Source organism: Myotis daubentonii, chromosome 18 (assembly GCF_963259705.1).
Source record: "Myotis daubentonii chromosome 18, mMyoDau2.1, whole genome shotgun sequence".
NCBI classification, from domain to species: domain Eukaryota; kingdom Metazoa; phylum Chordata; class Mammalia; order Chiroptera; family Vespertilionidae; genus Myotis; species Myotis daubentonii.
The window spans coordinates 21,069,901-21,082,487 of NC_081857.1; the positions used below are offsets into that span (position 1 = coordinate 21,069,901).

Sequence of the window (12,587 nt, forward strand, 5' to 3'; positions counted from 1 at the left end):
GGATTCTTAGTGGCAAGTTAAAAAGTCAGTATCCTTTATATTGTTAGTGTTAATTGGAAAGTTAACTGTCTAATTGCAGTTATGAAAGCTTTGCTATAGTTTTGCAGGAATATAGAAGCTCTTAAATAGCCAGCAGTGGTTGGGTAGACATACATTATTTCTGATTTCTACTCATTAGGGCTGGAAATACCTCTAAATATAGGAAGCAAACTGTTAGTCCTTGAGTCAAGGGCTACTCCTGAATATTGTACAAAAAGGTTTTAGAAAGCTGATCTTCGAAAATAGAAGTCTTATTAACACTACTTTACAACCTCTGGTAACATGGTTTTAGCCAGTAAGAACATCAGAAATCTCAGTAAGCACCTAAAGAATAATGGCATGCTAAAGATTTCCCTTTTTGGAGTGGCCCATTAGTATAGTTCAAGGTAATTCCATTTATTATAATTTTCTCAATTATTTAAAAGTTTCATTCTCCAGCGTAAGAATCTAAGTACCTGATAGTTCTGCAGCAGGATAAGACTGAGGTAGAACTCGCTGAAGGCCAGTTTAAGGTCTTTAATATTCCTATGTTGCACACGTTCTTCATGGGACAGATGGAAGACTGGCTTCCTGCGCTGTCGCAGCGTAGTAACACCAGTGCTTTCTTTCTGCGCATCCAGTGATGACTGAAGCTCATTCTGAAGTGTAGCAAACCTGCGCTGAGCCTCTGCGAGCTTTTCTATAAGAAATAAAACAGAATTGTCCAATCATCAAGATCAAAATGGTGGTGAAAGTTCTTACTGACTTGTCTGGATTTTTACTAATCATTCTAATTTGTTTCCCTAAAATTTCTAGAGAAAAAGTTACATTTAGAACTGGATAGGAAAAAAATGTTTTGGTACAACACCCTCTTTTTATCTACCCTACATTTCCCTTCCTACAAAATCTCAAATGTACCCTTACTTTTGACAAATGAAGATACAGAATTTAAAAAGCCACTAGAGTAAGAATGCAAAACTGTACAACCACATTGTAATTTGGAAAACAGTTTGGAAGTTCTCAAAAGGTTACACATAGCTACCTTAAGATCCAGCAATTCCACTCCTACATATATACCCAAGAGAACTGAAAACACATGTTAACACAAAAACATATGCACATACACAAACTAGTATTCATAATAGTAAAAAAGTAGCCCTAGCTGGTTTTGCTCAGTGGTTAGAATGTTCAGCATGTGGAGTGAAGGGTCTTGGGTTCAATTCTGGTCAAGGGCACATACCTCAGTTGTAGGCTTGATCCCTGGCCCCAGTCGGGCTGCATGCAAGAGGCAACCAATCAATGTCTCTCTCTCACATTGATGTTTCTTTCTCTCTCTCTCCCCTCCCTTCCAGTCTCTCTAAAAAATATCCTCAGGTGAGGATTAACCAAAAAAAAAAAAAGAGAGAGAGAGAGAGAGAGAGAGAGAGAGAGAGAGAGAGAGAGAGAGAGAGAGAAATAACCCAAATATCCATTAATTGATGGATAGGCAAATATGGTATACTAGAGGCCCAGTACACGAATTCATGGACCAGTGGGGTCCCTCGGCCTGGCCTACGGAATCGGGCTGAAACCGGCTCTCTGACATCCCCCGAGGGGTTCCAGATTATGAGAGGGCTCAGGCCAAGCCGAGGGACCCCACTGGTGTATGATCGGGGTCGGGAGGAACACAGGAGGTTGGCCAGCCAGGGAGGGACCACGCAAGGGCTTCAGGGCGTTTCCAGCCCATCTCATTCAGTCCCGATCAGCCAGACCCCAGCAGCAAACTAACTGACCAGTTGGAGTGTCTGCCCCCTGGAGGTCAGTGCACATCATAGCGAGCAGGTGAGCATATCATTAGCATATTATGCTTTGATTGGTTGAATGGACAACCGGACATTTAGCATATTAGGCTTTTATTATATAGGATATGTACAATGGAATATTATTTAGCAATAAAAAGGAATGAAGTATTGATTTATGCTACAACATGGATGAATCTTGAAGACATCATGGTAAGTGAAAGAAGCCAGACAGAAAATGCCATATTCTTCATTCCATTTATAAGAAATGAGTATTTTTCTCTCTCAGGTAAATCCATAGAGATAGAAAGTAGATTAGTGGTTGCCAGGATCTGGGGGGAAGGAGCAACAAAGCAGAGAGAAGAAAGAAGGGAAAGAGGAGGTAAGCAAAAAGAATAAATGAAGTTGGTTTCACATAGCTTGATTTTAATAGAAAGTGATCAATCACTTTTTTTAACAAAATGGAGAAAGCATAATATATTGTGGACAGTATATAAATAATTCTAATTTTTATCAGATGCATTAATAAGAAAGCAAGTCAGGCTGACTGCTTTAAATAACTTTCTCTCTACCCCCATCTTTTAAAAGCTTTTAAGTAGCTGATTCTGCTGTAATGAACTCAAGATTCAAGACATTCATGATGTAGGAAGAAATGGGAATTTTATCCTAATTAATTAAAAGTAGATTTAATCCACATTTTTAACACATATAAAAGCAAAGAACAAAACCTGCCATATGTGGGGTACTAGATACATATAATCATTTGTAGAAGAACATTTAGTATTTCAGTGAAAGAGATTCTTACGTTTCATTACACACTGTTAGTGGTAAAACAATATACAGTATCTCAAATTCAATAAGAATAAAGAAAAGTAAACACATAGCAAGACATTGCATGACAGGATTATAGGAATAACTGTATAATAGGAATAGTTCTGAGTAACTATTATCCAATTGGTCTTGCATTTATATGAAGCCTGAAAATATTTAACAGACAAGAAATAAATCTGGTCCTAGCTGGTTTGGCTCAGTGGATAGAACATTGGCCTGCAGACTGAAGGGTCCTAGGTTTGATTCCAGTCAAGGGCACATGCGGGGTTTGAGGGCTCGATCCCCAGTAGGGGGCATGCAGGAGACAGCCAATCAGTGATTCTCTCCTCTCATCATTGATGTTTCTATCTCTCTCTCCCTCTTCCTCTTCCTTCCTCTCTGAAATCAATAAAGATGGAAGGAAGGGAGGGAGGAAGGGAAGGAAGGAGGGAGGGAGGGAAGGAGGGAGGAAGGGAGGAAGGGAGGAAGGGAGGGAGGGAGGGAGGGAGGGAGGGAAGAAGAAAGGAAAGAAGGAATCTGGCCAGGCTGGCGTAACTCAGTGGTTGAGCGTCGACTATGAACCAGGAGGTCACGGTTTGATTCCTGGTCAGGGCATATGCCCGGGTTGTGGGCTTGATCCCCAGTGTGGGGCCTGCAGAAGGCAGCCGACCAATGATTCTCTCTCATCATTGATGCTTCTATCTCTCTCTCCCTTCCTCTCTGAAATCAATAAAAATATATTTTTAAAAAAGAAAAGAAATCAATGTTTCTACTGCCATAATTTTCTTACTGCAAATCTCCTAAATTCCCTCCTTCTATCCCTCCTTTTTGATAAAGAAAAGGAAAATACATAACACTGCTATGAGTTCCTAATATAATAATTGAAGTAAAAAATTAGGACAGGCTATAAGTGCCCATCAGTAGATGAATGGATTAGAAAACTGTGGTACATCTACACGATGGAATACTATGCTGCTCTAAAAAGGAAGGAACTCTTACCATTTGCAACGGCATGGATGGAACTGGAGAGCATTATGCTAAGTGAAATAAGCCAGTCAATCAAGGAAAAATACCACATGATCTCACTCATTCATGGATAATAGAGACCATTATAAACTTTTGAACAATAATAGATACAGAGGCAGAGCTGCCTCAAACAGATTGTCAAACTGCAGCGGGAAGGCCGGGGAGGGTTGGGGGACAGGAGGTAGGGGGGTAAGAGATCAACCAAAGGACTTGTATGCATGCATATAAGCATAACCAATGGACATAAGACACTGGGGGAAAGGGGAGACTAGGGGACTGTCTAGGGCCGGGGGGGGGGGGGGGGAATGGACACATATGTAATACCCTTTATAGTACTTTAAGCAATAAAAAAAAAAAAAAATTAGGACAGGCTAGAAAAAAAACCCTGAAATTGTTTAGAAACAAAGGAAAAAGCTCTTAGCTATTGAAGACATTCCAAACAAGAAAAAGAAAGGGTTCTCCTGTTTTAATTGTGGAATATTAAAAGCAACAGATTGATATTGTAAGATTTTTTAATTTAGGCACATAAAAACACTGCTGAAAAGCTAAGTATTTTGAATAGAACGAGAAAGCAAACTGGTTCAAGAAAAGAGGAACATGTAACATGAAGTGTTTAGAATTATCAATGGAAAAGGACATAACTAGTCACCATGAAAAAGGTTGCTAACATTATAGCCTTCAAAACTAATACCACTTTTAGTATTAGAAGAAACCTGGGAGACTTCTAGGCCAGTGATTAGCAATGGTATCACCAAAAAGGACCACTTCTTTAAAAAAATTACCCTTTCCTCCCAGAGTCTTCAAATATTAAAAGATGTTTACCTACAAATCTAAATAAATGCCCATATCTTATTAACCAAATATATGTAGTAAAAAATAAAGATCGATAAAATAACTTACATCAGGTTTTCTGAAACTGAAAATAGCTTCTGATTCCTCACATGTGGAACCCTAGAAGGCTGGGAATCAATTTGCTCATTTTATAAGCAAGTATATATGGAGGCTTAGGAAAGTTAAATGGTAAACTTCTTATAAAAAAATAATAAGGGTCAAAAATCCAAAATATAATTGGTATATAACAGAATTGGTGTGAAAATAAATATCCACATTTTAGTAGTATTTATTGTTTTGTTTGCTTGGCTTTTATAGTATTTGCTTTGAGTACTAAGTTTCAGTCAAGATTATATCTCACTTAAAAATGACCATTTTAGCTAGCCATTAAATAGTTCTATGAGATGTGAGTGGAGGAGATAGGTGTATAAGCTGAACTCACCCCTGTATTATTTATAGTTTCTCATGTGTCCTAGTGTCTGAAGACTGCAGTTACAAGACAATCTGCCATGAAAAAGGCAGCTAACTAAAGAGAAAAATGATACTGTCTAGGACAAATGCCAAATTTTATTTCTGTCAATCATGTTTTCATATTACCCATCACTTCCTGACCTGGCAAAAAGTCAGTCTGAAGACTATGAATTTGTATCTACTCTGTGATGACATCAAGAGACATGCCTTGATGGCCCTGCCACATAGAAAAAGGAAGTTGTTAAATCACAGCCCCCAAGTTTTTAATAGTTGAAAGCCTACAATTGTTTTTGAAAAGTAACCAAGTTTAAGATATCATTTTTCAAACTGAGGTTTATTCCAATATGAGGTTATAAAAGCAATTCAGTGTATCATAAACCAGGATTTTAAAAATCAAAATCAAATCAAATAGAAATAATTAAATATGAAGAATAGAATAAATCACAAGTAGTATAAGTATTGTTTCATGAAAAAATTATTTAAATATATTGCATATACACACATTTACAGATGCACGTAAGCATACACAAAACACACATATCTATGTGTAACACAAAAACATAAAAGGTATTTATCTATTGGTAAGAGTAGATATTTATTTTTCTTTGTGAACTAAGAACCATTAACTCTTCTTTGTGATCTAAATTATCCATTTAGAGTTGGGCTTAGAAATCCTCCCCGAAAAAAGTAATAGTAAAAGAAAATGCTATTAATTTTGACCTCATTTGTTTTTCATTTACAGCTTTAGATCATATACAATGGCCTTTTCTCAATCTCAACACTCTTTCCACTGCAAATCCTTCCTCTTTTAGTCTCCTCTTCCTCAGTCTAAATAATATGGCTGTCTACAATGCTGGGTTCTTCTTTATCCTCCTACCTCCTGATTATGGAAATGATCTTTGTCCTTGAAAATTGTCATTCCTTCTGTACATTTTCCCCTTGATTAAAATTTATCCATTTGCATGGTTTCAAATAATATTTCCTTTTTAAAAAACAATATGCATTGTTGAGTTTTAGAGAGAGAGGAAGGGAGAGGGATAGGGAAATAGAAATATTGATGAGAGAGGAACATCATCAACTAGTTGCCTCTGGCACACCCCTACTAGGGATCGAGCCACAACCCGGGCATGTGCCCTGTCCAGAATTCAAATGGGTGAACTTTTGGTTTTTGGGTCAACACTCAACTACTGAGCCACATTGGTCAGGCAATAATATTTCTATTTTGTCTCTGCCTTCTAGGTGCTTGTAATAAGGGCATGTATATATGCCATGTCCTTTAATGGCTGTGTCCCTTTGCATAACTATTCCCTCTGCCTGGAAAGAAGTCCAGCCATCAATGAAAGATAAGGAGGAGGACACAGAGTTAAGATATTTGCTTCCTTTACTGTTTATTCTTTGTTTGAAGGGAGTGACTTGTTAAGGAGACTAAACCAGCAAAAAGGAAAATTAACAATGCATTTATCCAATAATTCTTAGAGGAGATAATTACTAGAGCAAGGTCTTGAGAAACTGAAATTCAATCAGTTGTTGTAGAGATTTGCCATAGACTGAAGAGATGATTGGAGGAAAATTAATAAGGGTAAGAATGTCTATTGGTATTTGGGGGGAGTGAGTGGCATAGATCTACCTAAGTATTATACACCAATAGGAATTGAAGGCCTTTATTTTTATTTGTAAAGTAAGAGGTTAATCAGCATGATGGGGAAGATGGTGGGCTCAGAGAACTAAAAAGAATGGTGTAGGGTTTAAAAGAGCACTTTGGAGCATAGAAAAGGACATTGATTAGGACCCACCGGCAGCTTTGAAGACACAGTTAAGAATCCAAAAATGAATTTACAGTGGTTCAAATATGTTCTGCTATATGATTTTTTTACCAACCATCCTTAGCAGCTGCCTCTGGCACACCCCTACTAGGAATAGAGCCACAACCCGGCAAATGGCTTATTGGTCCACAATTGGGAGTTTTGCTAGGCAGAAGCATTACAAGGCATTAAGGGTAAAGGGAGTAAAAGTACAAGGGACAAAGTGGTTAAAATGACTGAAGAAGAAGGAAGTATTCTGGGAGGGGCTGAGGGAGTCAAGGAACTTGAGCTCTGGGAAACAGCAAAACAGATATTAAAAAGGGGGAAGTAAACATATATTAAAAACAAAATTTAAAAGAGTAAGATATAAATAAACATAAGTTCTAATATTTTCTTCTCAACTTCAATAGCATCTTATAAAAGCTACTTTGCAAACTGTGAGATCTAGAGAGATACATGAGTGTTGCACAATGCAAGGGGGGGGTAATAAAACTGTCATAATTAAAAAGCTGAAACTGTAACTCAGCTCTTAAAGAAATGATAAAATTAAGTTTCTGACTCTTCAAAGCTTAGAATGGGCTATAGTGAAGCTCTATCAAGATATTGTTTCACAACGAGGTCCCAAATCCTTGCAACTGCAAGAACATATAGGCCAGCGGTCGCCAACCGGTGGCCTGTGAGGTCCAAAAGGTTGGCGACCACTGATCTAGGCAACAACCATATAAGACTTAAACACTGAGGTACCAGATGTGTTCCCACCTCAGTTAAAGAAAATATCCCCTAACTGCAGTGTAACAAGGAAAACAAATCCCAGTTTTAAAATGATGACCAAAAGTTTAAACAATGACATGGTAGTTTCTCCTTCCTTAGCAGCAAAAATTGTCTTTTGTATATGTTGCACCAAGAAACCACTCACCTGAATAAAATGTGTTGATTTTGGCAAGTTCCTTTTCACAGGTTTGGAAAAATTTTTCTTCAAACTTGGCAAAATACCTCTTTACTGTGTCCTCATCTGTAACTGAAAGCAAGAAAAACATTATTTAAATTTAATGTCTGAAGGCCAATTTGAAAACTAGGGAAATAAAATTTAAAGTTACTTTTCTTAGTCTTCAAGATGACAATAATATACGTATTTATTTGAAGAAAAATAAACTGTGAACTGTATTAAGAAAAAAATTAAATAACTCTGCATGGGAAAAAGTCTTTTTAAACACTATACAAAAAGGAGGTCATAAAGGGAATGACTGGCATTCTCACAAAAATGAAGTATCTTCATTCCACATGATACCATAAGCTAAGTTAAAAGACAAAACTAGACAAGGGAAAACAAATCTTAAATATTTAAAATAAAGGATTCACATGCAAAATGCATTTTAAAAAAAATTTGTTAAGATATCCCATAAGACAGCTAGGTCAATTAGAGTAATTCATTAAAAAACTACCGCCGAAACCGGTTTGGCTCAGTGGATAGAGCGTCGGCCTGCGGACTGAAAGGTCCCAGGTTCGATTCCGGTCAAGGGCATGTACCTGGGTTGCGGGCATATCCCCAGTAGGAGATGTGCAGGAGGCAGCTGATCGATGTTTCTCTCTCATCGATGTTTCTAACTCTCTATCTCTCTCCCTTCCTCTCTGTAAAAAATCAATAAAATATATTTAAAAAAAAAACAAAAAACTACCAATGGCCAATGAACAAATGAAATCCTCAACATCCCAGACATCAAATAAATGTAACTTTAAAATAATCTATATAGTAAAAGCCTAAGTGACTGTTATGGTGGAATGACTGGAATGACCAGTCGGTATGATGTGCACTGACCACCAGGGGCACATGCTCAACGCAGGAGCTGCCCCATGGTGGTCAGCGTGCTCCCACAGGGGGAGTGGCCGCTCAGCCAGAAGCCAGGCTCACAGCTAGCAAGCACAGCGGCAATGGCGGGAGCCTCTCCCACCTCTGTGGCAGTGCTAAGGAGCAGTGAGCTGAGCTGTAAGGAGCCTGCTGCTAAGGAGCAGCATGCCGAGTGGTAAGGAGCAAGGGATCCTCAGGGATTGGGCCTAAGCTGGCAGTCGGACGTTCCCCGAGGGCTCCCGGACTGTGAGAGGGCAGAGGCTGGGCTGAGGGGACACCCCCCCCCCCACACACACACACACCAGTGCACGAATTTCGTGCACCAGGACTCTAATGAGATATAATTCCTCAACCATCATATTGAAAGCAATTTTAAAATACCGACATTATTTTGGCAATGGTGAAGGTAAATAAACACTCTCAGTCCCTGTTGGTGGAAATGTAAATTAGTAAAGCCTTTTAAGAAGACAATCAGACAACAGCTATAAAAATTTTCCGTGTGTTCAATCTCACATGGGAAGTATATTCCAAAGGAATCTGTGCACAAATGGATGTATGTGCAATAATATTCATGCACCATTATTTTTAATAGTAATAAAGAAAACAAAGCAACATCCAACAAAAAGAGAATAGTTAAATAAATTCCAATAATACTATATAACACTATGTAGCCATTTAAAAAATAATATACATACATTCTGGTATGTATGAAAATCCCAAAACACACTGTTGAGGAAAAAATTTAAATAACAGAATATATACAGCATGATCTCATTTATGGAAAAATAAGTGCACAAATTAATATTCTTATGTTCATTCACAGAAAGAAGATTGCAAAGACACACATCAAGCTACTAATTGTGGCAATCTCCTTTGAAAGAGGAGTCGATATGAGAGGGATTCTCACATTTTGCTATTTACACTTATTGAATTCATTCCAATGAAACTTATTCATTAAGGATAAATAAACTATATTATATAAATAAAGGGTATTATTAACAAAAGGGAACAAAAAGAGAAACATGTCATGCCCAAATCTTTAAATTATACATAATAAAACCTAACCAGCATAGCTAATTGAAAAGAGTATCCATATCAGAATTTAGAGGTACATAGAACTAGTGGCCCAGTTCACGGATTCGTGCACATTGAAAGGAAATTAATTAGAAGAAAGATTCGTGTGGTAATTATGTTACTGCAAAAAATTATATGTCAAAATAGTATATATAATATAGTATTATAAAATTAAAATATTTTATTATTGTTATTCGCCCTTTCTCTATAATAGAAGTGTCAGAAATGAAAGAAAATTAGTAAAATGTATATGAAAATATATAAATTGATTAATAAACAATAACATGATATAAAAACAACATTGATAAAAACAATGATTGATAAATTGATTAATAAACATGATACAACAACAAAGACATGATATAAAAACAAAAACATGATATAAAAACAAAACATGATATAAAAACAATGACTGATGAATTAAACTTATTCTAATATCTCCCTGTACACCACATTAAGAATAAATACATTTGTTTAAAAAAAAAAGAGTAAAAACACTTTCAGAGTGCTTGACTAATTTCCCTTGTGATGAAGTATTTACAACTAACTTTAACATCACATGCTCTTTGAACTCGAGAAAAAGCAACATATACTAGTAACTGACCATGTCCAAAAACGGGTTCAGGTAGGAATATTCTTACTCTGTCTAGAGTTTGTCCTTTTGATTTATTAATAGTCATCGAAAATGCTGGCATCACGGGAAACTGTCTTCAAATTAATTTAAATGGGAGGCCAGTGTCAGATGGCGACAAATCAATTCTTGGAATCAGAACAACCTCTCCTTCCACAGATCCTGTTAATATTTCAGCTTCAATTATGTTAGGTCACAATCTTTTGATAATAAATCTAGTACCATTACAAAGACCCCATTTACTATTAAGATTTCTCAGTAGCATGATGATTGCACCTACTTTCAATTTTAATTTATGACATGGCATTCCCGAAGGAGTAATACTATTAAGAAATTTGATGGAAACATTTTCCTTTTCAGCATTATCTGCTGAATTGATCGAATCATCACTCAAATAGGTGTGAAAATCCCTTTGAACATTTTCCATTTTCCATACATAGACTATTTGGATTTTGTATTCCACATGGTCCATGTACCATATTTGATTTTACAATTTGAAAAAGTCAAGGACACTGGTCTTTATCCGGAATTTCTGCCCTAACTATACGGTCAATGTCATCTTCCGTTCATAATTTGGATTCGCTATCTAGTATCAATAATATGTGAGCGTGAGGCAGTCCACATTTCTGAAATCTGAGCACATGAATTTTAGCTGTTACTTTGCCAAATAAATCGATTTTACATATATCATTTAAAAGAGCATTCAGCTTAATATTAATAGCCGTGGTACGTTGTGGCAATAGTTGGTCTTCAGATACATTCTGCCATCGCATATGATTGGCACCAGCGAGAGCTTTATATGTATTGCGCATGCATGAGTCAACGTTTATTTTTAAATTGCCAGTGTGCGTCATATGTACTGGCCCTTCGGTTGGACGGTCGGACAAACAGTAGGTTGGTCACTTAGCCTTTTATATACATAGATTATGCCTTTTACTTTAGTTTTGAGAAATCGGTAGAAGGCTGATTTACACAACATCAATTTCTACAGAATATACCCTATCTGCTGAATAATATTAGAAATCAGTAACTCCAAATTGGAGGATCAGAGAATTTCAGCATTCAGAAACAAACTAGCCCAATACCCTTGTTTTATAGGTGAGGAAGATTTGGTGTTGAGAATCTAGATAATATGAGTTTTTTCTGTGCCCTCCAGTAAGAATGAAAGTATTATAGGGGTTTGCTGTATTTTCTTAATATAAAATAAAGAATATCAAAATGACTACTATGTGTTACATGAGTGTATAGGCTGAATTGTGTACTACCATCCCCAATTTATATGTTGAATTCCTAATCCCCAGTGTGACTTTATTTGGAGACAGGTCCTTTGAGGGGTTAATTAACATTAAATGAAGTCATAATGATAGGGCTTATTCCAAATAGGAAGAGACACACCTCTCTCCCTCCCTCTCTAGACGTGCACACTGACAATAGGCCATGTGAGAAACAGCAAGAAAGCTTGCAGAGGGTAATGTAAAGCCCTCTGCAAGCCAGGAAGAGGGGCCTTACCAGAAAAGCCAGCACCTTGATCTTGCACTTCAAGTCTCCAGAATTGTGAGAACATAAATTTCTGTTGTTTAAAGTACCCAGACTATGGTATTGTTATGGCAGCCCTAGCTGACTATGAAAATGAACTTCACATGAATTCAATAATTAGTTACAAAAGACAAAGCCTAGTTAAAAGAAAGCCAGCATAAATAAGTGCGAACTTCAGCAGGAATGTAATATCAACAATTATAAGATTAGCATCAACAGGAAAAAAAAGGAAGACAAATGGGTGAAAAAATCTAGAATTTGTTAAGTATGACTCACAGAACACTTTGCTCTGAGTTAAATATTAATTGAGTCAGTCATACTAAGGAGAGAGAGAAAATGAGGCAAAGATTTTTGTCATTTCTATTATGGTCTTATCTTTACTTCGCATTTGTGAATGACAGGCAATTTCTTTCTCATCTTCCCCCCAAATTACTAAGTTAACAGCAAATAACCCTAAGAGTACTAATCAAGGTAAAAATAGTCCTACTGCATAGCAGCCATCATCAAGTGCTTTTTACAGCAATTTTCAGGAATACTTTTATTTTTATACCATCAGTGTCATCTTCCACATATAATCTCTCAAAAATCAATTCTTTAAAACCATTATTAGTTTCTTCAAATACTTTACATGTGGGAATCTCATCTCTGAAGAAGTGATGAAATCTGAAGGATAATTAGGCATTAGCTAGAGCTTCTGCACTCCAAGCGACAGAAACAATATATTACCAGATGCTGTAGACCAGCGGTCGCCAACATTTCAGACC

At 36.8% G+C, this 12,587-nt stretch overlaps 1 protein-coding gene across 2 annotated transcripts in view; it reads right to left on the reverse strand.

The window, feature by feature from the left end:
• Nucleotides 1-12,587, reverse strand: part of XPR1 (xenotropic and polytropic retrovirus receptor 1) — a 111,807-nt gene that overhangs the window by 46,304 nt on the left and 52,916 nt on the right. For both annotated transcript variants that reach the window (XM_059675546.1, XM_059675547.1), the window contains exons 3-4: nt 7,653-7,754; nt 495-718 (exon numbers count right to left, since the gene is read on the reverse strand). In XM_059675546.1, coding sequence (XP_059531529.1) covers nt 495-718; nt 7,653-7,754 — 326 coding nt within the window. The remainder of the gene's footprint in view (nt 1-494; nt 719-7,652; nt 7,755-12,587) is intronic.